The sequence below is a fragment of the Meleagris gallopavo genome, chromosome 9, assembly GCF_000146605.3.
Source record: "Meleagris gallopavo isolate NT-WF06-2002-E0010 breed Aviagen turkey brand Nicholas breeding stock chromosome 9, Turkey_5.1, whole genome shotgun sequence".
Lineage (NCBI taxonomy): Eukaryota > Metazoa > Chordata > Aves > Galliformes > Phasianidae > Meleagris > Meleagris gallopavo.
In genome coordinates this window covers 18259529-18287410 of record NC_015019.2, presented here as the reverse complement: position 1 = coordinate 18287410, position 27882 = coordinate 18259529, and the positions used below count along the sequence as shown (strand labels likewise).

Genomic DNA, 27882 nt, shown 5'->3' with positions numbered 1-27882 from the left:
AAACCATTCTATGATTCTGTGCTTAGGCCTGTGTATGAAAAATGTTTTCTGAAAAACTGTAATAAACCTGTTAGTGTAGATCCAGGTATTTTTTTAAATACAACTCACTGTTTTAAAAATAATATTCTTTTCAGCTGTATATATTTGAACTTAGTAAGAGTTAGAAAAACTTCAATGTGGGTCATCCTTCTGGAGGAGAAACAATGATATAATCTGGAAAAAATAGCACTGACCATGAGAAGCAGCAGTCAAGATAAGAATTTCAATTGTAATGTAGGTCAATAGGATAGCAAATAAGATCACATGTTCCTTTTGAACTGGGATAGGAGCTTGTAATTTGACCAGCATAGGGCTGCCATGAGACAAGGCAGAGTAGGGCTGCTGTACCTGAGCTCATTACGTAGCTGTTGTTCTCAGCTGCAGCCTCACCGAGGAGACCAGTCGTTGTGTAAGGTTTTCCCTGGAAGTTTGTGTTCTGAACTGAAAGTGACAACTTGGTGTCAGCTGCACAGTTTCCCGAATCTCTTATGGCTGAAACACTTGAAATGTTTATGCATTACTCTCATACTAATGCTATGTCAGGAGCTTCATTTCCCCTTCTAGGTAACATCTGCACTGCGCTGGATAAGCCCCTGTCACACAGTTTTCTCGAGCCAAGCAGACAGACTGACATATTCCTCTAAGCTGCAGTGAGCAGGAGTTTGGCCTGTTATTCCCCTACAAAGCCCTGTCCCCGTACCACTGGACAGGCTCCTGGTGGTTAGCAGTGGGTCGCACACAATGAGTTCTACCTCTGCCCTCTCCAGTGCCTGTCATGTGTATTGCACAGTGGCTCTTCGGGGTCTTCCTGGGCTCCTTTCCCTTTGAGGTGCTTTCATGGCTTTGAGAAGGGAGAAAGCTATTGCTTCTCCTTCGGGTTATCAGAAATGTAGGCATGTTTGCTTGGTCACTGTGGCTACAAGTACTGGTGATGTCAGCATTTTGCAGTGTCTTGAGCAGTCTAAAGGTAACAGAAGTGGTGATGAAGCTGTGACTCAAAGTAGGGCCTCAGGGGCATTAAAAGTTTGTTAAATTTGGAAGCACAGCGTTTGGCTCTGCTCGGTGAAGCTGTCAGGTATGGCCCCTCAGTTCCTCCAGCAGCAGCTGGGCAAGCAGATGCAGACAAACCAGCAGCCCCAGGTCTGGTCCCAGCACCAGGCCCCAGAGTGCTCACGGTCGCACCCGTGCACAATCCTCATCTGTGCCGTCATACTTCTTCAGCTTGCAGTCATTGCTGCTCTTTATGCTATGTCTTGTTTGCAACTCTGTTTTAACTCGATTTGCTTTTCCTTCCAGGATTAATTTTTCTCTGTCTCTATTTACATGGTGATAAGAAGTGTTAATCCCACTCCGTCAGTCTGGACTGATGAATCTGAGGAGTAGAGCAGGTAATGTTTCACTTGGCTGTTAGCTTGCAGTGACTCAGGCAGTGAGAACCACTCCCTCCACATGGAGTGCATTCACATTTGGGGACTGAAGAAGTCACACAGTTTCCTCTGCCCACGTCTCCTGCAAGGAGGGGATTCCTGGCCCCAGAGCAGGAGAGGGGAGGGTGACTGTGACAGAATCACAGAACCGTAAGAGTTGGAAGGGTCCTCTGGAGCTCCACATCCAATCCCCCTAAAGCAGTTCGCTACAGCAGTGGCACAGAAACGTGTCCCATTGAGTTTGAGTATCTCCAGAGAAGAAGACCCCCCACCCCTACAGGCAGCTGTGCCAGGGTTCTGCTCCCTCACGAGAAAGGAGTTCTTCCTTATGTTGGTGTGGAACTTCCCATATTGCAGTTTGTGCACTCTGCCCCTTGTCATGTCACTGGACCTTAGAGCCCAACTCCGTCCACTTGTCTCCTGCCCTTTAGATACCACGAGCAGCATCTTTGGCTTGTTCTCGGTTGTGGATGGTTTCATTTTGATTTACCAACCAGAGCCAGTGAGAACCAGCCCCCAGTGAAGAGATCACCCTCATTGTGCTGAATTTGCCATCATTGCATGGGTCTTGAAAGTACCACATCCTTCCTGGTAATTGGCCCCAACTGTTCTCACCTGCTGTGCTGCAGGAGCAGCTAGCATACACCACAGGCAGCAGCCCATGGTGACTGCTTGCAGGCTGGCCCTGGGGAGGCTGGCTCTCGTTCCCTTCTATTCCCTGGGTGATGCCAGCTAAGGAATGGCTCTAGCTTGAAGTGTTGGCTGTGAGTCCCCATGGTAGGACACAGCTGGAGGGGGGTGGAGCCAACAGCAGGCGATGGCTGCAGGGCAGTTCGGGTGAACCTGTCTCATATTGTCCCTTGGATCATACCTTGCTGTTGCCTAATACTAATCCTGTGGATCAGCACAGCTTCCTCCTTCCTCCTATGCCCTTGCACCAGGATAGAAATCTCAGGTGCTTCTTAAGCACTGCAATGAACTTCAGCAGCCAGGCTGGCTCCCCCAGGCAGGCCAAACAGTGCTGCCTGGCCCAGACACCAAGATGAGGTCAGCTCTTACGTTTACTGGGAGAAGCTGGGCAGAAAGCAGGGCACTGGTTGGGCTCCCCATCCCTTGCGTTTCTCTGGCTCTATCAGGTGCTAGCTGGGCTTGCTTGGGACTGGGGCCATTTCACAGGGGGACTCCAAGGGCAGCCTGGGGGCTGCTGACTCTTTTCCAGTTTGGGCATATGGGTTTCACTCCTCAAACCTTTGGTCAGAATAAGCAAGAAACTAAGTAGTGGAAAGGAGGCTGGGGACGTAGATGATAAAACCATCCAGGAGGTCATAAGACACAAACCAGTAAGCTCTGTGATCTGACATCCTCAGAAAGATCAGGCAGTGTCTCAGTGAGTACTTCTGTCCTTTCCTTCCAGAGCCCTGCGTTGTGTAAACGAACTGATGGATGAAGATGAGAAGGACAGGGCAAAGAGGTATGAGGGGGTGCACGGAGCATGGGAGCTCTCCCAGGGAAGAGCTGTAAATGCTGTGTTGTGTGATGCTTGAAAAAGTACTTGGGACACTCATGTCAGAGGCAAAATTCTGTGGTTTTCAGGCCATGTACAGCAGACCACATACAATGTAATTATGTCAGCATTTTCAAGCTCAGTGCTCCTTGGATTATTGCCTTGCTCTCAGAATCTCATGTTATCCTATAGCTGTTTATCATCCCAGTGATTTTGTTGGCCTTAGCTGGGGCAGTGCTGCTTAGCACAGGGCAGAGCTGGTCTCCCTCCAGAGGAGCTTGGCTCTGTTTTAATTACTCATCAAACAGCAGTGCCAAAACAGAGAGGGCTGCTGCAAATGCCGTGTGTGAGAATCTCTGAATGCCAACCTGAATGTGAACAGGAATGCTTGCTGCATACCACCCTTGGTTGGGAGCACAGGAGCATGTATTGTCATGAATACGCTTGTAAAGAAAATTAATGACTGCTAGAAGGGGTTGTATGAAAATAGCATTATCTGAGCTATGAGCTTTGGAAAGAACGTTTTGGAAGAAACTGAATGGATTTACTTTCTTCCCTAATAAAACTCTAATAAAAGCATTCTTAAATTGCATTAATGCAAGCTGAAAACTAGTCTGTGGTTTCCTCAGCCAGACTCTTAACATGCCCAATTTCATAAGTCGTGCTGCTGCTACTGCAGATTTTCAAAACCAGATAGGAGAGCTTGTACTTGACTTTATTCTGCAGTCAAGTTGCCTCTGCACAGTGTTCTCTGGCAACAAGCTACTTCTGCAGTTACAGATCCAGGAAGGAGGCAGCCTTCTTGTTTTGACCTTTACGTGCTTGTATACTAAGTGCAAAGCAAGAATGGGCAAAAAGGCAGTGTGTGGTGCCAGGACTTTCTTACTGGAGAAATTTCACCTTTGTGTAGTCATCCCTGATTCTGAAAGAGTAAGAAATGCTGCAGAGATGGACGTAAGGAGGCTTAAATGCCTGTAAATGGTATTTGCTACTTGCAGGCATTGCTTGCTGACAGAGAGTTCAGTTCTGCTGCAAGGCTCCAAGCACCAACACTGCACTGACACCCAAGCCTAATTTTGTACAAGTGAGCAGTCCCAGCAGAAGCTCAGATTCCTGTATTTAAAGCATTTTGCTGAGATGGGGCCTTGTGCTGAGCTGCAGACCCTTCATTTTACTGAGTGACATTTACCTTTCTGTCATGCAGGGCATCACGCAACAAATCTGAAAAGAAGAGGAGAGACCAGTTCAATGTCCTCATTAAAGAGCTCTGCACAATGCTGCAGGGACACGGCCACCCTCTCAAGATGGACAAATCCACCATACTGCAGAGGACCATCGACTTCTTACAGAAACAGAAAGGTACTGAGGGCACATGCCTGCCCCAAATGTCCCCTCTTCCTTTTCTTGGTTTCTAATGTGTCTGCATTGTGATGATGTGAAAATGGAGTGTTGCAAGTAAGAAGGCTTTGTGCGGAGAATGATCTGAGGCTGATTCCTCTGAAAGCCTCTTAAAAGAAATTGTGTTACTTGAAAATGGAAAAAAAAAAAAAGTCCCGGTGATTATGAGCAATGTTGCTTTTTTGATGCTTTTTTCTTCAAGAAATCACAGCACAGACAGAAGCCTGTGAGATTAGACAAGACTGGAAGCCTTCATTTCTTAGCAACGAGGAGTTCACCCAGTTGATGTTAGAGGTAAGAAGAAATTAAAGCCCCACAGATTAGTGAGAACTAATCAGTTCAGGGGAGTCGCTCAGAGATGCAGTTCCATTCACCTGTGGGTCCCCGTGTTAATGATTTCTCCTCTGCTGGCACATCTAATCCAAACCTGATAGAGACCAGCGTTGTGTTAAATGCTTTGCAGGCATAGAATTAAAAATATGACTGCTTCCCCTTAAAGAAAAAGGGCATTTCAATTTGAAATGAAGACCAGTTTGTCCCGTATTTGGCTCTAGAAACACCCAACGAGCCTGCGTTTTTCCTTTCTTAAGGATGCAGCTTTGGTTTTGTACTGCACATTCCTCTGGTGAGGACTTCTGTGCTGCTGCTCTTTACCCCACCAGAATCAGGGTGTATGCTGGGCTGTGCTGGGAGGTGCGGCAGTGTCTTCGTTACTCCTTTTCATCAGGATGCCATGACTCACCTCCCTGGAAAAGTCTGTTCGTTCTTTCTGGGAATTTCTTACCAAACAAGCCAGTTTGTTCCAGCTGAACCAAAACAAATTTCGCTCTTAGATGTGACAGGGGAGTGAGCCCTCTAATAACTTCTGGTGCGCTGGGTTGAGCTCATTGACCAGCTTAAATAAAGTTGGTGGTTCTACCCAGAGAGGGCTTATTTCTATGAAAAGCAAGGAGTCAGTGAGGTAGGGAGTGATTAGCTGCAGTGGACACTGCTGGGTGCTGCTTCTGCATGGCATCTCTGTATCCCTGCAAACTGGGCTGCAGAGCAGCCTAATGATGGCTTTAGAGGCTGGCTTTGTGCACGATGCTGGCTGCAGGTCAGATGACCAGGACCTTGGGAGTGTTACAGAACAGGGACAGAGCCTGGATCAGCAGCACAGGAAGGTGTTGTGAAGAGCCTTTCAAAGAAGAAAGCAGATGCAGAGACTGAGAAGACACAGAGAACATGAATTCCAGGCCATAGACCAAAATTGTGAAAAAGAGAGGGAAAACAAATTTTTGAATTGTCACGTCAATTGCCTAGAAAATGAGTGCTTTAAGCAAATTAAATAAGGCTTTAGATCTTGTCCCTAGTCTTGCCCTTTGATCTATGTCCATTAGTCGTGGATTGCTAAAAACAGTATCCATCCATCTGTCCATCCATCCATCGTGCCGGTTCTGCTGTGATTATATCTAACATCTCCTTACACACTCATTAGTTAACTGTTGTGCAATTCAGAACACATAATGAAGTGACTGAAGTCACCAGGATTGTGTGGGTGTAGAAAATTTAACCACCACTGTCTTGCTTCATATAAAATAAGTACTGGGTGCAAAATAGAAGTCAATTTGGTATTAATGAGCAAATAAGAAAATATACAAAGAATGCTGAATTAAACAGCACCTTTTTTTTCCCCCCCACATTGAACTATCATTGCCATAAGGGATTTATGTTGGGTTTAGAATCCAACAGTCTAAAACCACGGAGTAATTTAGCCTATTTATTGTAGGAAGTTGCTCCGGTGTGTAATTCTTTTGTTTTCCTTTTGTCTCATCTTGTCTCATCTAGGCATTAGATGGCTTCCTCATCGCTCTTACCACCGATGGGATTATTATTTATGTATCTGATAGTGTCTCATCTCTGCTTGGGCACTTACCGGTAAGTTCTGACAATGCAGTGCATTGCAGGATGGCTCTCCTGCCTTAACGCAGCCCTGTCACTGCAGCCAAAGAGCCAGATGACTGTGAGTGATGGATAAACCCACAAACTCTTAGGAAGCTTCTCAGGAGCCTGTGGTTCTGTCTCAGGGTCTGCCATTTAGCTAAAAAATCTGTGTAGAATCACTGTCCTCGTAGCTCACCACCTGACTGCATGTCTGAAGAAGGATTGGGGTGGTGGTTATCCCACCAGGTATGTGGAAAACCTCATGTCTGTGTGCTGAAGCTCTTCTCAGACAATTTCAGGTGAAAATGTTTGCTCTTCTGATGGCATTGGGTTGTTCTTTTTTGAGCCCAGGGTTTTTAGTACCGAAAATGTTAGAGTTACCCATTTCTCTTGGGTGTGGAAGCTTCTGCTGGCTCCTCAAAAACATTTCTTGTTTTTATCTGGCATAGATTATGCTATGTGAGGACAAATTTGAGCCTGAGTATCCTAACCTGTCTGAACATCCTGATGTGCAGAGAAACAAATATGTGCTGACATTATGGAAGAACCCCTTTAGTCAGGACATGTGTGTTCATCAGCACCGGGGCACTTGCAGGACAAGTTAATTTTGCCAGTCAGCCTGAAAGGCCAGGGGAGGAGGTGAGCAGGAGCTGTCCCACTTCTGTCTCATGCTTCCAAAGGGAAAGGTTTCAGTTTTCAGTTTGAAATGATAAATGTGTTTCTGTGGTACCAGAACTCCTCCAGCTTGCATGTGGCTGAACTGAAGGGCAGCCTCAGGGGCCCGTTCAGCCTTCTGCAAATAGATGGCAGCCTGGGGGTAAGATAACCTAAGGGTGATATTCTGCCTTAGATCCTTGTGTTAAGAGTCTGTAGATTGGCAGCATCTGTGCTCCGCTGTAGGATGAAAGCATGTGTGGTTGTGTCAGCCTGTGCTGTTGAACATGACAAAGCATTCTTTTGCATCAGTCAGATTTGGTGGACCAAAATATATTAAACTTTCTGCCTGAGCGGGAGCAGAGCGAGGTGTACAAGCTCCTTTCTCCACATGTGCTCATGACAGAGCCCGTTGCAGCTGATTTTCTAAACGGTAAGCTCTTTGCTCATCTGTTGATGAAGGAGATTTGCCACAGGCAAACAGTTCCCAGAGGGAGCTCCCAGCTATTTAGTTCTCCCGTTTCCACTGCTGCTTTGCCTCTGTGAATATTCTGAGGTTTGATGCAGAACATCCGCTAATGTTCCTGCTTGCTGCCCATGCTCGGTTTGGACAGTGCGTACTTTACTCTTTGCTTTGGCTCACAGGACAGAGGGAAAGTGTCCTCATTAGGTATTTTTCCCAGAGTGGGAGTAAGCCTGTGAAAGGAGTTTGGGGTCTGGGGGAAGAATGAGGGCAGGAGAAATCCCAAAGTGATTTGGCAGGCTTGTTCTGTAGAAACTGGCATATTTCAGGACACTCGAGAAGCCCTCCGTGCAATGTAAGCAGCGGCCTTCCTATCTGAGCTGCCCACCTGGCTCTCTGCTCTTGGCTGCTGTCCTGCTCCCAGACTGTCCCCACTGTGCCAGGGGCAGCTGCCACTGACTTCAGCCCCAGCATAGCTGGGTACTGCACAGCCACAGGTACCACCACATGCATCCTAAAGCAGAGCCAGCTGATCGTTGCTTCCTTATCTGCTTGCTTGGGGCCATCTGAGGCATCTCAACAGTGGCAGGGTGGGTCTGAAAACATGGACACAGTTCATATATTAAGCATGCTGAAGTTCTGGTCATGTTGCTGATGTCTCCCTCTCTTTCTCTCTTTCCAGTGGAAAAGCAAGTAGAGTTTTGCTGCCATTTAGCGAGAGGCAGCTTAGATCCAAATGAACCTCTGACATACGAATATGTGAAATTTGTAGTGGATTTTAAATATTTTACTCATGGTAAGTAACATCTCCAGCCTACCGCTACTCCTTAGCCTCTCTCTTAATTTTGTGTTCTTCTGTAGCCACGTAAAGCCTTGTTTACGTGCTGAACAGGCTGTAGACAGCAGGGTTGGAGTGTGCTGTGGGTCTGTTAGAGGTTTTCATGTAAAGGAGCTGGGCAAGCTGCTGGTTAGAGAAGGGGCACCAGACCACCCCCCCTCCATTTGATTCACTGCCTGTTGTGGATCAGTCTACTGACTCAGTTAACTGGAGAAACACGTTGTTCTGTTTTACTTGTGACAACTGAGTGACACTTTTTAAAAAATGAAATAGTTTGAGCAGTTCATAAAATCTTGGCTGTCTCAAATTCTGAGCTTCAAAAAGGTGCTATTTCCTGCAAAGCAAACCTAAGAAAAGGAGAAATTTCTGGATTTCATGTGAAAATTTCGCTGGGGCCTTTTGGTCACCAAATTTTTTGTCATCCAGTCATGACTTCCTTTGTTTTGGAAAAAAAAAAAGGCTCAGGCCATGATAATGCAGTAGATCTTTCTATATCCTCTTGATTTGCAATTTGAGATTTTAAAGGGACACTTGCAAAACATGCACTGGGATTGAAGCAGAAATGCTAGCAAAGAGGCTGTAGCTGCGTACTGTGAGCAATCAGAGCCGACTTGTGATGCTTCCCTGCAAGCCAGGGGTAGGTGGTGCAGCCCTGTACAGCCTAAAGGACAATGCTTTGGATAACATCAGTGTATATCAGTGTGGCATCGTGGTGTGGGTAGGAGTTTGTTGCTTGGGTTTCATCAGTCACTGCACCTGTCCTGACATGAAAAGAAAAGTCTCCTTCCTTTTCTTCTTAAATAAATTGTCTGGTTGTGTCTAGTGCCTACACCCTCCTGTAATGGCTTTGAGTCAGCTATTGCACGAGCTTTCAGGTCAGCCACAGAGGAGCAGATTTGCCTCGTAGCGACAGTTCGTCTCGTCACACCACAGTTCTTAAAGGTGAGGGCTCTCCCAACTGCCTTACTCCTGCACTGGGTGGTGGTCTTTTCCAACCCTTATGTTCTGTGATTCTATGATCCACTGACACAGACTGGCCATGCTGAGGCCCTGGGAGCGGGAGGTGATGTTTATTTTGGAAAGAGTATGTGTAAAATGGGAGTTGCATTTGAGAAGAGGTGGCCATGTGATGGCAGCTTCAGGGCAGCAGGCTCAGCTAAACTGCTTGAAATGTTGGAGCTGCTGAAGGAATAGAGCCCGCTGCTCCTTTGTGTAAAAATGCCATCAGCACCTCGAGGCCCTGAGCACTGCAGTACGTGGTGGCTGTGTCCTGTGGCACAGTGCAGCAAGGACAGGGATGATGAGCAGAGGTGCTTTTCACTGCAGAGAGCACTGGCCAGGCCAGCTCGAGGCCAGGCCTGCTCTGCCATCCACCTGTCACTGCCAGTGTTCACACAAAATTGGGGAATTTCAGCTGCAGATGAGGCCCTCAGACTATTTATCTGAGCTCTGAGACTCAGCACAGGATAAATTGTTCAGCCGTTTTTCATCAGTTTCTGCCTCTATAAAACAAGGTTAATGCATTCTTTGGAGGAAGAGGAGCCAAGTGCTTTTAAAGCACTGTGTTTTGCTAGGGTTTGTTATATATCATATTATAAATGATGCATTCTTGGTCTTGAGAGAGGACTCCTTTTGTCATTGTGCAGAATTAAATGTCTGAAAGAGCCAACTGTTTTGCAGGAGCTCTGCAATGTTGAAGAGCCATGTGAAGAATTTACATCGAGGCATAGTTTGGAGTGGAAGTTTTTATTCTTGGACCACAGGTAAGAGATTTGGTCACTGAAGTATGAGCAAACCATAGTTTAAAAATAGAAATGTTTATGTTGCTTGAGATCCCAGGTAAAATAGCTGTAATTAAACTACACTACATAGATAATTATATTCCAAACTTACTTATCAAGCTTCCTTAAAAGCTTTGCCCTCTGTCATACTTAAGGTGGTTAAGAAACCACATAAGCAAAGGGTGACTGTCTAGAGAAAAGTCCAGCTTCACCAAGGCATTAAGTCACTGATGCTGAGCACCGTGAATTCTACTCCTTCTACAACTTAGCTCTTCTGCCCACCATCTGCAGCTCCCAAGTACCTGCTGGATGTTTTCCTGTATTGATAAACATTTGATTTCCACCCTGATAAGTGATGGAATTTAGAAAAAGCAGTGGATTAGGTAGTTTAATTGCAGATTTGCTTTTGACTGAATGCAATAGCGTAGGCATGCGGAATGAAGAAGTCTGGAATGACTTCTTTAAGCTAATTAATATAGGATTCATTTACTTTAGAAGAAGCCGGAGGGTTTTGTTCTCTCTTGCTTCTCTTCATTCAACATGAAAACATAAACACATTGCCAAACGCTGCCCTCTCCATTCTGCCACCCTTCGCAAGCTCTGCAAAGCGTCACCCCTGGTAGGTGAGGCTGGAGGAAATAAGTTGTACTGGAGAGGAGCGAAGGCTGCACATCTGGATCAGAGAGAGGGAATACAAATAGGGAACAGCGTGCATTGCTGCAGTAGGAACAATATGCTTTTGAAGTGCAGACAGCCCCGCTACTGCTGTGTGGGTTGGCACAGCCGGCTCGTTAGTCCTGTTGTTGGGATCTCAGTGCAGTGACTTTGTTAGACTTTAATTGGCCTGTCCAATGAAGCACACTTTCAGAATCAGGTGATTTAACAAGGATTCCTCAAAGAGCCCTAAGCCCCTTATGTCACTGTCTGAAGCAGTGAGCTGGCTCTCCAAAGGGCTGTGCCCAGAAGCTGCTGTGAATAAGGCAGGCAGGAGCTTCTTTGCAGCATATCAAAGAGCCTTTTGATGAATGAATCTAGGTTATGACTCAGAGAGGAAGCTCTGCGCCGGGCGCTTGCAGCCACTCCAGTCCCTTTGGGATCCAAGTGAGGAAACCATTGTTGCTGGGAGTGGATTAAGCTAACACAGACACTGAGATGGTTTGTGAAAGCACTGGACCCCAGAACCAGAAGGGAATCGTGTGGGCTGTCTCGTGTAATCAGTGCTTCAAACCTCTCCCCAGTGCACCCCCTAGGATGCTGTGAAATGTTGGGTGTTTTCCTGTTTCTTCCTTGGCTACATCAGCTCACAGAGCTTGGCCCTAGAGGCGTGCCCTCAGTAGAGCAGTGTGTGCCCGGGACCTTTCATATCATGGCCATGGCATGCATGGAGTCATGATGAATAGTACAGAAAGTACTCTACAGATCTGGTTAGATGTTACAGGAGGAACTGTTTTCTTGGTGTTTATATACACGCAGGTGAAGAAGAAAACCTCTGAACTTTGTTAACATTCTGCTTCTGTTCTTGGTTTTCCTTCCTATTACTAAAAGACTGCAAGGTCTGCTCTGGCCAGGCTGAAAGTTGGGTGCTGGTCTTAGGTCCTTAGGGCTGCTGACCCAGCCTCCAGCCCTGCGCTCAGAGCTTTACTGGAAAACAGTGCTTTCCATTTGCACAGCCAGCTGCAGGCCCCAAGGCTGGAAGTTATGCTAACAAGGCACTTCTAAAGGGTTCCACAAGCAAGCCAGCTCCTTGTCAAATGATAGATTAGGAGCATTTTGTGGTTGCTTTCTCATTTAAAGAAATCTGGCGAAAGTCATGGAAACATAATACTTCCCTGATCAGCTTAAATGTTTATCTGATGTGCATCTGAAAGGCATTATTGTCTTGAAGATAAGCATGTCGAGAGACACCGGCCAATCTGACAAAGAGACAGCAAGGGCACTTTAATAAATACATGTATTATCATAATTAACAGAAATCTGGGTCACATGAGGAAACGGAACACAGTGCTCTATGAAGAGTCCTTCACTCAGTAGGGCTGAATTGTGGCTGAGACCACTGTGTACTGAAGGCGCTGCGTCTAGAAATTAGAGTGTAGAAGCCTGGCTCTTGCAGACAGCTCCTCGTACTGGGCCAGGCCTGGCGGATCGCTTGGGCTCCGGAGCTCCTGCCGAGCCCTTGATCCTCGTGGCAGTGTGCTGCAGGCTGCTGCCCCATCCATACGGCCTTTTTCTCCCTCTCCCCTTTGAGCCGTTTGCTGCCAGGCTGCCCGCGGCTGTGGGGAAGCACTGTGCAGCCAGGACTCTGAGCGTCCCTTCAGGAATCCGAGGCAAGGAAGGGAGCGATCACAGACCTTTTCTGGCCTTCTGTACTTGAATAACCTTTGATGCCCCCAGAGGGATGAACGTGGAGCTGAGTCATTAGGAAAGACAGAGCAGGATTTCCCATTCATTTCCAGAAGCTTCTCGCTTACTTTTCCCTCTACAGTCACTACCCAGATGACATTTATATCCAACCTGCTGGAGAACTTTGCTGGGGCTCCGGGTTATTACGCACGCAAACATCCATAGCGTTTCTCAAGCCACGTCTCACGGGTGTGTTTAATGGATTGAGTCACTGCATACGCACATGCCCTCCCTACACCCACGTAATGAATAGGCTACGAAGCAGTAAACACACACCTTTTCATTTTCTCAGTTTTTGCCTCTTTATCTCCGTGTCTTTTTCTTGTATCTGTCAATTCATCACAGTATATGTGAAAATCTGCTCCTGAGTGGAGGTACCAGGCGGTGATCCGATGGCTTCAGTCATAGTGTTGCCCTGGTGTCAGAGTGCGGGTCTGTGCTCACCTCCTGCTCTTTGCTTCTTTCCTAGGGCTCCTCCTATTATAGGATACTTACCCTTTGAGGTGCTGGGAACGTCAGGGTATGACTACTACCACGCAGATGACCTGGAGCTTCTCGCTAGGTGCCATGAACACTGTAAGTCCATCCACAGTATGGCCATCTGTGATCTCACATGTTGCTCATGCAAAGCCTTTTGCTGTCATTGCAAAAAATGTCTCTGTCTGGGAAGGAAGGAAAAAAGGCTGTCTTAGCAGTGCCTCCCTGGGAGCCTGAATCTCTCAGCAGTCACTCAGGGACCCTCTGTCCCCTTGTATGAGGGCAGTCCTTGTCCTGGGGATGCTGTTGACTGTCACCCTTCCTGGGAATTTTCTGAGAGCCGGAAGGATCTAATGTCACCTGCCACCTGCCCTGGGCAGAGTGGAGCTGTGGAACAGGGAGAGGGCTCTTCTCCTTCCACCAGCAACATCTGTGGGCACAGAAAGAAGGCCGTGGGCTTTTAGCTCAGATTTTTCTCATTGTTGCATCATTGTGAAAGTTTGTCCAGTTCTGTCTGATGTGGGAACACCAGAGAATGTCCACAGCCTTGGTAGGCCAGCGCAGAAGGTGGCAGCAGACATGATGCAGTGCTCATTGGTGTGGATCTCCAGCCAGAAGGGTGCGAGAGGAGCTTTCTCCCAAAGACTGTATTTTTCCATTTTGTTGCACCCACTTCAGAGTCAGATGCTGAACAAGAATTGAGTCTTCCTGCTGGATTGAAGTGCCAAGAAATGAAATGTAATGATGCAATTCGTAAAATGCATCTTGGTTATCAGATTTTTTTTTTTGTTTTGAGAAACACTGCTTACAGGTTTCTTGTTGGACCAGCTTGCTTTTGTCTGTCTGCCACTGCTGTTTGGAAGGAGCTTACCAGGAGGGAGCAAAGCTGCCCCAGGCAGCAGGGCGGTGTGGGACCTGCCATGAGGTGCTGGCAGTGCGATGCCAGGGCTCCAAGCGGATCCATGACCCCCAGCACTCTTCAGCTCTCAGCTGCAATGCCCCAAACCTCTGCTACTGCCCCTCCACCATGAACACGTTTGAGATGCTAAAGAACCTAGAGAGAGTGGAGAAAATTACTTTCAGAGATAATCTGTTCATGGTTTATGTCTGTGCTTGCCACTGATCTGTCATTATATTCTAGATGCATGTTGCTCAGCACAACTGAAGAAATCTTTTAGCTTTACTGTTCAGACAGGTGAGGTCAGGTGCTGGTGAACGACTTCCAGGAGTTGCTTCAGGATGCCTTGGACAAGACCAAGTGCTGGGCAGGCAGCAGCACGGCACGTTAGCCAGAAGGCCTTCTCTAAATGCTCCTTCTGAAGCACATCCTCATTAATGGGATGGCTGAGAGAGACCGTCCTGGCAGTTAGCAAAGCAGAGTTTGTAAGAGTGCCCATGTCCCTGTGGCTGGACAGGCTCCTGGCTGGCAGGTTGGTTGCCATGGGCTGGTATCCCATCCCACCCGCTGTGAAGTGCAATGGGCTTGCTTCAACCACATTTTTATTTCACTTAGCGTTAATTATGAGTATTTTAAGTGAGCATGTTTCATTTTGTACTGCCAGCAGTATGGGAGCAATTAAAGTGGTTATTTAATGTAGTTTCCCTTGTTATGTTCCTGTTATATTACAGCACCTGTGATTTTTCTGGATATGCTCCAATATATACTCCAGTAGTCTGTTGCATTCAGGGCAGCTCTTACAGCTCTCAGCGTGACTCCTAATTTCCACCACCATATTATTTGTGCCATTATTAGGATCGAGCCCACCATCTCTGAAATACATCTTCATCTATTTCTGAAAGGCCAATACTTTGTTTAAAGGATATCACTTCTGCTTGTTACTCTCAGAGAAGCCCACTAATTAGTTGTAGAAATATAACCAGTTATAAAGTTATGCCAATTAGTAGTTACAAGAAAAATTTCTGAATATTAAAGTGCACTCTTGTGGAAGTTGCGGAAGTTGATAGCGGGAAAGAACCCAAAGGAAAGCTGTTGCGTGGCTGTGTGTCTGTCATGCTTATAAAGCCACAAGAACAGCATTAGTATGGTAGCAAGGCTGGGGCTGAGCATTTCTTCTCATCACCTTTGCACCTTGAGCTTTCTGTAGGTCATTTGCTATAATGTGCTTTCCTTTTGTTTACCAGTGATGCAATTTGGAAAAGGCAAGTCATGTTACTACCGGTTCCTGACCAAGGGCCAGCAGTGGATCTGGCTGCAGACACACTACTACATCACCTACCACCAGTGGAATTCCAAGCCTGAGTTCATCGTGTGCACTCACCTGGTAGTTAGGTAGGAGCAAGCACCAAGCACTTTAAAATATGTGTTCCATGTCCTGGTCCATTATGTTTTCCAGTCCTGTTTTGTGTAAGCCAAATATTTGCTGCGTGCATTGGCATGCTAAGTGGCATGCAATTGTAGAAAGCTATTACAACAGGGAACCTGGGGAAAAGCATCATGTGTTTTCACCACGTTTTGGCAGCTGGGCCTGAAAGCCACCACTGTTCATGTCCATCAGAGTGACACCAGCAATGACGTGGCAGGACAAGGAGCTGAAGCTTTAACAGTCAGATGACTCTGTGGGTGTAAATGGTAGATTGTAAATTTACCAAATGTAAATTGGTTGCAGAGCTGCTCTCCATCATATTTGAAAAGTCATGGCTGTCAGGTGAGGTCTCGGATGACTGGAGGAAGGGTCACATCACTCCCACTTATAAGAAAGGGAGCAAGGAGGACCCGGGGAACCTCTGTACTTGGGAAGATCACGGAACAGATCCTCCTGGCCAGCACAGTTTCACCAGGGGAAGATCATGCTTAACCGATCTGGTAGCCTTCTGTGATGGAGTGACGGCATCGGTGGACAAGGGAAAGGCGACCGATGTCATTTACCTGGAGTTGAGCAAGGCCTTTGACACGGTCCCCCACCACATCCTTATCTCCAGATTGGAGGGATGTGGATTTGATAGGTGGATAAGGAATTGGTTGAAAGGCTGCAGACAGAGGATGGTGATCAATGGCTCTATGTCCAGGTGGAGGCCAGTAACGAGCTGTGTCCCCCAGGGCTCTGTCTTGGGACCGGTGCTCTGTAACAACTTTATCAGTGACATCGATGACGGAATCGAGTGCACCCTCAGCAAGTTTGCTGACAACACCAACCTGAGTGGTGCGGTTGTCACGACGGAAGGAAGGGAATCCATTCAGAGGGACCTCGAGAGGCTGGAAAGGTGGGCCCAGGTGAACCTAATGAGGTTCAACACAGCAAAGTGCAGAGTTTTGCACTTGGTCTGGAGGAATCCCAGGCATCCATACAGACTGGAAGGAGCGGTCCTTGAGAGCAGCCCTGCAGAGAAGGACCTGGGGGTCCTGATGGGTGAAAACCTGAACATGAGCCAGCAGTGTGCTCTTGCAGCTCGGAAAGCAAATGGTATCCTGGGCTCCATCAGAAGAGGGGTGGGCAGCAGGGACAGGGAGGTGATTGTCCCCCACTACTCTGCTCTTGTGAGGCCCCATCTGCAGTGCTGTGTCCAGGTCTGGAGCCCCCAGTACAAGAAAGACAGGGAGCTGTTGGAGAGGGTCCAGAGCAGAGCCACAAAGATGATCAGATGACCCTCTACAAAGACAGGCTGAGGGAGCTGGGCTTGTTCAGCCTGGCGAAAAGGAGGCTGCGGGGTGACCTCATTGCAGCCTTTCAGTACCTAAAGGGAGCCTACAAACAGGAGGGGAGTCAACTCTTTGAAAGGGGAGATAACAGCAGGACAAGGGAAAATGGTTTGAAGTTGAGGGAAGGGAGATTTAGGTTGGATGTCAGGGGGAAGTTCTTTACTGTGAGAGTGGTGAGGTGTGGAACAGCTGCCCAGAGAGCCTGTGGATGCCCGTCCATCCCTGGAGGTGTTTAATGCCAGGCTGGATGGGGCGCTGGGCAGCCTGGTCTGGTGTTAAATGTGGAGGTTGGTGGCCCTGCATGTGGCAGGGGGATGGAGCTTCGTGATCCTGGAGGTCCCTTCCAACCCTGGCCATTCTGCGATTCTGTGTGAAATGGGGTGATACAACTCCTACCAAACCTTTGCACAAAGCATTATGTACTCAGGCAGGAAGGTGGCTGCTGTCCTGCTGGCCACGTTCCTTGCCCATGGCAGCTCCCAGGTGCCCTGCAGTGCGCTTGGCTGCAGGCTTGGTGGCAGAGCTGGGCTGGAACAAGCTGAGCTGTGCGAGGGACCTGCTGCCTCCCACTGTCAGCACACAGCAGTGCTCAGAGCACAGGTGTATTTGCTGAAGGGATTGAAGAAACAGCAGTGTTCTGATTTGATCTGTTAACTGGAGTCAGGTTGTTGCACACCTTTCCTAAAGAATCCATTTCCTTGGGAATCAAGTTGTTGTGATTTTTTCTTTTCCGCTCCCCCTTTTCCTTTCAAACATTTGGAAGAAAAAGCACAAATGAACTGGAAATCTTTTCCCACGTTCAGACTGAGGGCACCCTACACCAGTACACAGGTGTCAGTGGTTGAGACGCTGGTATAAACTACACACAGAGTGCTATTTTAAACACACATCAGATAGAGCAATTGCTTTAGGCTGCATTGCTTCTGCCATGCTTCAGGCAGTTGAGCTGTGCTTCAGGCCCTGAATTTATTGTGCAGGGACCCACACTGCTGTAAGTAAGCTCAGCTCAGCAGTGCCTCTTGCTCCCCACAAAGGTTTCACCCGTTCACATTTCGGGAGTCCTAATTCTGACACCACAACTGCTCAGAGCCCTTACATCGTTCTCTCCAATATATCCCAGGGTGAATCATGCAGCATTGTTTGCTGTAAATATAGTTTAAGAGGAGAAATAGTAAGGGGAGCAAAAACAGACTTTTAGAGGCACAATGATTTAATTTTGTTTATTGTTTTTATTAGTTATGCAGAAGTCCGAGCTGAAAAAAGGCGAGATCTTGGCCTTGAAGAGTCATCAATTGAACTGGCATCCTCTTCTGTAAAGGTACTGCGTCTCTTCACAGTTGAATGAAACAGAGCCACCTCTTATCAATCTTAGCAGGTTACCTGTTCTTCCTTCTCCCATATTCCCTTCTCCTTCCAAGTCTTTGCCAGGGCTATGACTCAAACAGGTGCTCAGGAGTCATACACTGCATGGCTCTAAGCTACCCCTTCTTGATGCAGGCGTGCAGCTGCAAATCCAGCGTTTGCGTTGCCACTGCTCAGCTTTTCCATGTCCTTCTGAGTGCGGCAGTACCGCCATGCACCTGTTTGGTTCATGCCAGCGTGGCACCAATACTCAGACAAAGTTGGAAGTACAGGGAAAACAATGCGTTGGTTCTTATTCCAGATTTCAGCTCTCTTTACACCATTGTCCAGGAATGTGACCAGAGCAGTAATTTTCACGGCTTGAATCAATTTGGCATCCCAACATGCCTGCCCAATTAACAAGGTCATTTCAATTCCTTTTAAATTCCTCCTCTCAATAGTTTACAGATAAGACCGGAAATCAAAGCCACTCTGTGAGGATTGTTGTGTAATTATCATTCCATTAGCCTCACTACTCTTCAGCCATTATTTTATAGAAGTTATTTACAGGATGCTCTGTGGGCACTGTCCCAGAGGCCTTTTGTGCTGGAGCAGAGGCCATCTTGCTAGCAGCTATTCTCACTACAGCACTGCTATAATTTTGCCCTTCCCATATGATAGCAGTGATGTTTTTCTGCAGCCATGAAGCTACAGCTGCTGGTGCAAGGCAGTGGGAGGAGCAGTAGGACAGTTGCACCCATTGCTTGCTCTTGGGGAAAGGAGTGGGGAGCTCCTGGGGAGGCATGGGGAGGGTGGCAGCACGGACAGCATGGTCAGCACATCCTGCAGTGAAACAGTCATGCTGTGTGCTGTTAGCCATAAACCAGCTGCCACCTGTCGTTTTGGTGACAGCTCCAGAGCCACACAAATGCACTAGGTTTGGCTATTCTCACTGGGATATATGGGTTGGGAGGGTAAAGTCATCAGGATGACCACCAAGAGAGAGCCTAGGGTCAGCTGGAGGGGGCTGGCAGCACCCATCCTGTTATTTCCCCCCCAACACCTCCTGGCATGTGCTTCTCTCCCTGCAGAGCCACGGCAGCTACCTAGAGGTGGGCCGCTGCGGCAGCAGCCAAGATGCCAGCCGGGAGGGAATGTCGCTGTCGTCCCACAGCTCCCGCCGCTCCTCTCACACCGCGCTCTCCGACACTGCCTGTAGGTGCCCGGTTCGGTGGGGGAGTGAGGGGCAGGGCACCCTCCCAGCTCTGGGCTCGGGTGAGGGGCTTCCACCAGCTGGGACTGAGTCAGTGAGAGGTGCTCAGCTTCAGCACTGAACGCTGTGGTGCTGTGTCCCGCATCGGCCTCGTGGGAGCAGGGGTGGCTGGGCGCAGCTCTGCTGCAGTGTGACAGCAAAGCGTCTCTTTTCCAGCCACCTCGTCCATGCGACACACCGACACCAGCACTTCCACCCGGCCGGCGGTGCCAGAGAAGGCAGCCCTGCGGCTGGCGGCGGCTGGAAGCGCTCAGGTCGGTGCAGGGAGGGAGCAGATGGCGGGCCTTGGTCTGACTCTTGGAGGGGTTTGATCCTCAGCTCTGGGTGTGTGGGGCCAGGGCTGGGATTTCCTGGGGCCATGGCAGAGGTGAAGAGAGCTGGAGGCAGTGCAGCCATCTGCTGTCTTGGGGTTCGTTGTTCCTCCAGGCCAAGTTCTATCTCCTCAGGCATCTCTTGGGTCTGCACGTATTAAAAGCTTTTTGTCCAGACATAGGTGGTGACACTGAGGGTTTGCTATCAATTAGCAGCAGGCATATAGGAGCTCATTCTCCCTTGTTTCTCATCCTCAGTCTATGCGTGAAGCTTTCAGGCTTCCCACACTTGTTTCATCACCAGGGCTGTGTGGCCAGCAGCAGCTCGTACCATGCCCACTCAGCACTAGAGGTGCTGGAGACTTCCAATAAAGCAAAGTTTTCATTTTTAGGCCATAGCAACGCCTCCAGCCACGGGTGAACACCTCCCTCAGCAGCCGGCGGTCCCCTCCCAGCAGGCTGTGCTGGTACGTGGTGTGATGCAGCCCCTGCCCCAAGCTGGGTGGGAGGGAAGGGTTTGTGCTGGGGCTGTGTGATAAGCATGAGGGCTGAGCCCTTGCCCCCAGCCAAGCTGGGATGCTGAAAGCATAGGTTAAAGGAAGGCTCAGACCTGTCAAACCACTTGGGGCTGCTGAAGGCTCATCTGTGTTGTTAGCAACTGGCACAGACTGATAAAACACAACAGTGTTACGGACCTGACAGAAGAAGGGGGTGATGTGACAGATCTGAGATAGGCCAAAAAAGAAGAGAGAGACAAAAAAAATGACAATTATAAATCATAGCTAGTCTGGTATTCCAGTAACCTGCCTGCCTTGTATAAAAGCATCACAATGAATGGGTGCAATGGGACCGTCCCAAGCCAATGCTCTCTCTCTGCCCTGCAGCCCGTGTACCACTTCCCAGCCCCCCTGGGCATGATGCACCAGCTGAAGGAGCAGCTGGAGGAGAGGACACGCATTCTGCAAGCTGACATCAAAACGCAGCAGGAAGAGCTGCACGTCATCAAGGAGCAGCTCCAGCTGGTGCAGGACTCCAACCTGCAGGTACCACTTCTCTGGCCCCAGAGTGTGCTTTTCCTTGGAGCGTGCAGGTCTGTGACAGTTATCTGCAGCATAAGCATTTGGAAATGAGCTCTGGATGCACAGTGTGGTCTCAGTTGTGGGGGTGGCTGGCAAGGTGTCTCCTGAGGGGTAGCTGCCATCGGTGGCTGCTTAATGATAAAGAGTCATGATTTAGGAAAACAATCCCAAGGAAGGGGTCAGGTTGGTCAGAACTCACCCTGCACGGTGATCCCAGTGATTAATGCCATTTGTACCATCCCACAACGTGTGACAGGGATAACAGCACCAGACAGTTGTGGTCTGAATATCTGAGCAGACACCGACGTGGTTGCCCATCCCCACAGCTCACTGTGCTGCCGGCTTTGCAGGCGCGGTGCCCACGTGCTGACAGAGGCCTGCTAGGGGCAGGAGGTCTCCCAGCAGCAAGGAGCCCAGCAGAGCTCCTTGGGGCCCTGCCAGCTGCACCCCTCAGCACGGGGCGGGAGCCTACAGAACCCCTATTTTCTAGCAAAGCCGAAGCACCATCTAGTGGCAGTTGCCCAGCAAGGGCTGTCTTGTATCCCTTCCCGATGTGTAACGCACTCGTGCCTCTTTTCTCCTTAAAGATGCTGATGCAGCAGCCGATCCCACTGGTCTTCAACAACGCACAGCGTCAGAGCCCACGGAGAGCCCCGCCGCCATCCCGGCAGCCCGGCGCCAAGAAGGCCCCGCAGCCGGGCCCCATGGCCAAGCACTACGGGGGTGCCCCTGTGTCCACCCCGCGCCTGTTCCTCAGAGAGCCCTGCAGCACTCCCTCCCAGGTGCCTGGCTGTGCTCACACGTGGGCAGGTGGCACGAAGCGTTTCGTGGTTGTCAGAGGGGAATTCGTTTCTGGCAGAGAAGTCTTGCAAGGCAGCTGTGATAAATGAGCTTAGCATCACTGGGTCTACGTTCACTGTATAGAATCACAGAACAGTTTAGATTGGAAAAAGACCTTGCAGCCACCCGTGCTGTGTGCAGCTGCCCCTTCACCCCAGCTCAGGCTGTCCGGAAGCCACCCAGTCTGACCTTGGGCACCTCGAAGGGATGGGCATCCACAGCTCTGTCAGCAGTGCCAGGTCCTCATTGCCCTCTGCATAAAGAATATCTTACTCATATGCAACCTAAATCTCCCCTCTTAATTTGAAGCCATTACTCCCTGCCCTGACACTGCACTCACCGATACCAAGTCCCCCCCCAGCTCTCCTGCACGCCCCAGGAGGTACTGCTATAATGTCTTCCCAGAACCTTATTTAGATGAAAGAATTCCTCCCACAGCTGAGGATCATAGAAGGGTGACAAATGCCAACAAGGTGTTTGTGTTCATAGGCATATTCCATTCTTACCACTTCACTCAGGGAGAACTTGAGCTGTTCTTTGTCTTTTTCCCAGTTTGAAGCTGTTGTTCTAGCTGCATAACTGAGGGCTTCAGAACCTGATCTGTGCATCTGCACCTGCATTTCAGGTACCGCAGCAGCAGCAGCACCTAATGCGAGGAAACCAAACCCAGCCAACGTGTCTGCCAGGGCAGGCGAGCATTTCAGTGCCCCTCTACAACAACCCCACGGTGTTTTCGCAAGCGCATCCCATTACAGTGGCTGCACAGCTGCCAACTGATGTTAGTGAAAGGCAGATGCAGTCTGACTACAGCCAGGACAGGAGCCTCAGGTAAGAGCTGGAACTGTCTTCCCAGCCCTGTCTTGCTCCAGACTTCCAGAGCCTCTTTTTTCCAGCCAGGATGAGATCTGTGACAAAAACATTATTCTTTTGTACAAAGCTGTAAATGGCCCCAAACTATGCAACTGCCTTTCAGGAAGGGGTCTGCAGGCGCTGTCTCTGGGATCTGGGCACTGCAAAATACTCTCTAAAGGAGCAGCATAAACTATGTGAGCTAGAGATCTCACATCTGTAAAAATGTATTTCTGACATGGAAGGTGTGGCAAATTTCAGCCCACTTCCACATGGGTGATGAGAAGCATCCTATTGCATTGGCTTTTTTTCCAAGGAGAATCAGTGCTACTTTGCATGCTTTCAGTGAGGGTCTACAGGACTTGTTCCTAGAGGTCGGCAGCCAGCAGTCTGGACCTGTCCTGCCCTGACTGCCCCCTCTTTTTCCTCACCACAGGATGCTGCTGGACCAGTCCATCCAGGCCATGGTGCCCGCCGCCAATGGCAGCGCCCAGCCCACGCCGAGCAGCGCCAGCAGGCAGCCAGGGAAGTGAGTCCTTGCTTGTCCCTGCTCCCGCGTGGTGTTGTAGCAGGGTGCTGCTTCATGGCTCCAGAAATTACTTTGAAAAACCTGTGTGTGATCACATGAAAACAAACCAGACTTAGAGGAAACAAAATCTAAGCTAGTTTAGGAGAAGTAATGAAAATATGTACTTCCTTTAATTGCAAAGAACTCCTAATTACAGTTTTTTGAAAAGTCTTCCTAACTGTTTGCTGGCTTTTGTAAAGCATCAAGTGCTTGATCAAGTCACAGAGATGGACAACCTTACATATCTGATTCCCTGCGGCTCCAGTCAGGAATGCTTAGTAGGAGAGGGACTTTCGTGTGGGATTTGGCACAGTTTGACAAGTCCTGTTGCTCTGATTCCTGCAGCATTGGGCAGCCAAGCCAGGGTTGGGTTCTCACACTGCATTTTCTTCCCTGTGGCAGATTCGTGGCAGAGCAGCAGCCCTTGCCTCCCGTCACACAGATGCAGCCCATCAGTGGCAACACGGTGCGGCCCCCCGCCCCCTCACCTGTGCTCTCCCCATCCGTGATGCTCCCCCATGGCAGCTTCGTGGCCCACCCCGCCAGCACCCCGCTGCACCTCCACCCATGGCCACAGCAGCAGGTTCAGCAGCACCGTCTCTACCTTCAGGTAAGGTCTGTGGCTGTGTGCATGGCTGGGGTGGGATCTGAGGGATCTGGGGAAGAAACAGTACTTAGCTGACTGTGATTACACCTGAGCTGTGCACTCGTGTGCCCTCCATCCCCACTGTATCTGTGTGTGTCTCTGTGCACAGCATTTCCAACTTGACTTGGTACCCAATTTCAAGGCAGTATTTCCAAGCCCAGCTGTCCCTTAGCAAGCAGAAGACAGATCCAGGCCTTCAAGTATGATGTGTCATTCAGAGGGCCTGGGATGGGAATCCCACCGTGGAAGCGATGGGCAAGAAGGGATTGGGTCCCCTTGAAAACCAGCCTCCTGCTGCTAGGTCTCAGCACAGCAAGGGGTTCTTATCAGCTGCAATCACTGCTTTCTTTCAATAAAAGATTGTTTCCCAACACAAAACTCTGGGAAAGGCAGTTTTGTTTTTTCAGTGCATGTTTTCATCAGTGCATGCCAAGTGAACAGGGCTGCCAAGGAGAAGGGCTGTTGAAACTAATAATTAATGAGTGATATGCTCTCCAAGACTTGATGGGTTAGCAGAGGCAAGCTATAGTTGTCCTGGAAAAGATGGTATAGATAGAGCTGGAGTTACGCTGCAGGGCTGCATTTGGAGTGAGAAATAAATTGTTGTTGGAAACATGGGCAGGAACTGCTGTAAGCCCTGAGAACAGCAGCATGGCAGTGTGCGGGAGGTGGAAGCTTCAGCCAGGAGCAAGTCGGGCCTCAGTGCCATGGCAGAGTGATGAAGCCTGCTCTGTGGAGCAGCAGCTGCCTGCCAGAGGCCTTCTGCTGGGCCGCCTGTAGGGCTGGCAGGATGGGGGTCCCACCACCCCGCCATTTTCTTCTGTCCTTAGCTCACCGCTAGGTGGGCGCAGATCACCTTTGGGCACTGGTACCCCTGGACAACAGCGAGGGAGGGGTGCTGGCCCGGGGCGGGTCTGATCGGCTGCCTTCGTGTCTCCCCGCAGATGCCAGGAGCTGAGGCGGTGCCGGGAGGCCCCAGCCCACGTGTGTTCCAGCCACCCCACCTCCCGCAGCAGAGCCCCCTGAGTTACTTCCTGCACCCGCAGCCGCAGGGCCGCCACGCACAGGGCCAGCCCTGCAACCTGCCTGACCTGCCTGAGATGCAGCTGCCCTGACCAACCGCCGCTCAGACCAGCGAGACCCCACCTCACACAGTGGGATCGCCGCGGGGCCCGGCTGGGGTCTCCCGTTGGCATCACCGCTCAAAAGAGCCCGTGGGCCGCGAGTCTCAGCCAGGCCTGCCCCAGAGGGAGCGCACCGACGAGCTGAGGAAGAGAAGGATGCTCACCTGGGGCTCCCGCCCACCGGAGCTGCAGACTTGGTGAGAAAGCCGTGCTTGGGGCAGGGGCCGGGATGCTGCTGCCGGTCGCCGAGCCGTGCCTGCCCTTGCCAGTGCTGGCTGCAGATCTTTGGCCTGAAGGGGACAGCCGCCCGGCTGCGGGCAGGTTGGCTGAGGTCCCCGTGGGGATGGCGGCACTGCAGACGAGCCCTGTCCCATCAGGGCCGCGGTGCTGGAAGTCACTGTGATGCTGATCCCAGCACCCGCAGCGCACTGCAGGGCTCCCCTGTACATAGCTCGTCTCGCTCTCGTAGGTCCGTTGTGGAGTTTTTCCTTATTTCTATACCTCAACCCCACCACTTTGTTTTCCAGGAGATTGGATAATGCTGCTAACTTACGTAACACCACTTTTGCCTGAATTTCTTACTGTTGTTAAACCAGCTCACATCACAACCAGTAAGATATTCCTCATCTTTTATTTTGGTTAACAAGTGCAGAGAAATTTATATGGTTTTTACTCCCTGTAGCCAAATATTTTTCAGGTTACCTACAAAGAACCTTTACTCTTTCTCCTCTGTCATTCTGTTCTGATCCAGGTGGATGTTGTTGTATATGTTTCTTAACATGAAAACAAACCTACACAGTAGAACACCGTATGACAGCAAACTATGGTTTTGCTCGGTCGGATTTCAGCCTGACAAACCCGGAACGTATACTCACGATGACACAGGCCATGTTACAAGCCTATAGGGTCAGCAATAAATTGTATTTTTGTAAATTGCCACTTTTTAAGTATATGTTTATATTTATGAATTGAAAACTAATCTGCTCCTCAGTGGGTGTATAGCTGTGTCCCTACTGTTTGTGTCTTTCCAAAGGAAAAAGGAACAGCTACATTTCTGAGGCGCTGGGGACTGAGCACTAACCGTGGGCACTGCTGGAGCCCAAACACAGATGAAGGTGTAGGCCATTGCTTTCAGCTTTGCAAGAAGGTGGGGAGGAAAACGTGGAGACGCAGAGGCACACACTTACACCAAGGATACACTATTGTACACAGTTTATGTCTCAGTGTTGCTGCTGGGAGAAGGTTGCAGCATGGTGGCTGCTCTGCACGTCCCCCCCAACATGCCAGCCCTGTGTGGCTGGGCTCTTGTGAGCGGGGCTTGACATGAAGGGGGTTCACCGCCTTGCAAGGAGAGGGGCTGGGGGCGGTGGGTGTGCAGGATGGGGCTGTGCCTCTCCACAGCCCTCCTGGTGGCACTGGGCTGCATGGTGTTGGGGAGGGCTGTGGGGTGGCACGCCTGTCCGTCGCTCACAGCCTCGCAGCAGGGAGCAGGGGAGGTTTGCAAGGATGTTTACACGTCAGATTGGCCTTGCTGAAACAAGAAATCTAAAACATGCACTTTATCACACCCCCTTTATTTCCAGCACCCACCCCAGCCGCTAGCACAGCCGCTCGTGGGCCTGGGCCACCTGGGCAGAGCCGTGTGTGCCGTGGGCCAAAATCCCAGAGCCTCTGTTCAGCCTGCATCCGACCGGGCACGGCAGGCTCAGGGCCGTGGGATTTTTGCCTTAGTTATCACTCACACTCAAAGAATTGATGACTAAATGAATCTTCTTATTCAGGTGAATTCCTGTTCATTTACCTCGGTGATAGCTACGACCTGTGTTTTTGAGATCCCTTTGGAATTGAGGGTTGCTGGTGGGTTTGGTTCCCCCCTGGGTGCTGATGAGAGAACAGAAGTGTGAGCAGTGCTGCCTGCACCACGGGTTGGGCTCCAGCACCAGCGCTCAGTGACATCCTGAGGCTTTCTAGCACACGAGCACCCATGTGCTACTCTCTCTCCCTTCATATATAGATATACAGGTGTGTGTGTTTGTAATATACATATATATGTATGTATGTGTGTATCTCTATCTACAGGCCACACAATTCCAGACCTCTGAAAACACAGGCAGCTTTAATTAATAAAGTCTTGCACTTTTAGCATATTTGTACATATAAGCTAAAGCCTGGTGGGTACAATCAGGCTGGTTTGACAAACACAGCGAAAAATTGACTGTATATATTGTAACATACTCTGTGTAAAAGAAGAAAAATCTTAGAAGTGACTATAAATCTTGGTTTATTTTATATGATGTCAAATATAGATACATTTATAAATGTTATTATTCTTAAAAGTATTTTGTAATGGGAAAAAGAAAGTGTCTTATGAAGATGAAGAGTAAAGATTTTATTCTTGTCTTGAATCTATGTCGCTGCACAGCTCCGTTGGATGGGAACCTGTGCATTTTGAGAAGCTTTAAACAGATTATACATGGTATTTTCAAAAAAAAATTAAAAAATAAAAGAAAAAAAGAACAAAGAAAGAAAGGAAGAAAGAAAGAGAAAGAAATAAAAGCATACCTGTAAGACCTCTTACACAACTGTGCTGTTGTTTTTCCCAGGCAGTACGGGTCAGCTGGAGGGCCGGACTCTGCTCCTAGCTCTGCAGGAGTGCAGGAGCTGCAGCTGTCACACACACAAGTACACACTAGATGGAGGGATGGGGCTCAAGTCAGAGACTGGGATTTTCCTGACCAGTGCCAGAGGCAATAGGGGCAGAGCATGAGCCAGGAAGAACAAGGCATCAGAGCCATCATGGCATGCTCTCCCTGTTTTAATTTGGATGCAAAAATGAGTAATGCCACTCCTGGACTAACTCAGCAGCCATCCCGGCATGGAAGCAAGCTCAGGTTGTGCACAAGGCTGAACTGGTCCCAGTCTGCAAAACCTGGGTCCACCCTTTTCCTCACCCTTAGGGGAGGTTGAAGGCCTAGTGTGCTTTTTCTATGGCTCAGTCCTTGCTGAGAATGTCTTTAACATAACTGGTGCTTTTGAACAAACTTCTGAAGCAGGCTATCATGGGAAAGAACAGTGCTTCAAACAGTTATTTTTTCTTAAGTGAAACATATTTTATTTAACACCCCATTTATCTTACAGTACTTCTACATACAACACATGGTATAAAAAGCCAACCTGCCAACACAGATGTGTTGCCTTCTTGGTAAAGTGACAAAGCTGTAGCAAAGAAAAAAGCAAAATAGCCTGTTCTTCCTGGAGACAAATTGCAGTACTTCATTTTAAGTCCAGA

At 49.1% G+C, this 27882-nt stretch overlaps 1 protein-coding gene across 5 annotated transcripts; it reads left to right on the top strand.

The window, feature by feature from the left end:
* On the top strand, positions 1-27086 carry LOC100547638 (neuronal PAS domain-containing protein 2). 5 transcript variants are annotated; one of them, XR_794482.3, is made up of 22 exons: positions 1-1427; positions 2881-2937; positions 4175-4329; positions 4571-4662; positions 6196-6285; positions 7258-7378; positions 8091-8204; positions 9070-9188; positions 9927-10009; positions 12897-13003; positions 15047-15194; positions 17799-17880; positions 18995-19118; positions 19333-19430; positions 19880-19954; positions 20372-20530; positions 21154-21348; positions 22032-22234; positions 22692-22784; positions 23226-23433; positions 24414-24790; positions 25121-27086. XR_794482.3 is itself a non-coding variant. In XM_010715509.3 (21 exons), the coding sequence occupies exons 2-21, from the start codon at positions 2906-2908 to the stop codon at positions 24582-24584; spliced, it is 2469 nt and encodes an 822-aa protein (XP_010713811.1). In that variant the 5' UTR covers positions 1-1427; positions 2881-2905; the 3' UTR covers positions 24585-27086. The 5 variants fall into 5 exon arrangements, 4 of the variants coding, with proteins under 4 accessions (XP_010713811.1, XP_010713812.1, XP_010713813.1 ...); XM_010715509.3 differs by having other exon boundaries at positions 24414-27086; XM_010715510.3 differs by lacking the exon at positions 19880-19954 and having other exon boundaries at positions 24414-27086.
* The last annotated feature ends 796 nt before the right edge of the window (positions 27087-27882 follow it).

Coding starts and splice junctions, on each gene's coding strand:
- LOC100547638 (XM_010715509.3), top strand. CDS start 2,906: ATGGATGAAGATGAGAAGGACAGGGCAAAGAG. Junction 17,881..18,994: donor TGGCATCCTCTTCTGTAAAG/GTACTGCGTCTC, acceptor CTCTCCCTGCAG/AGCCACGGCAGCTACCTAGA. Junction 22,235..22,691: donor AGCCAGGACAGGAGCCTCAG/GTAAGAGCTGGA, acceptor TCCTCACCACAG/GATGCTGCTGGACCAGTCCA.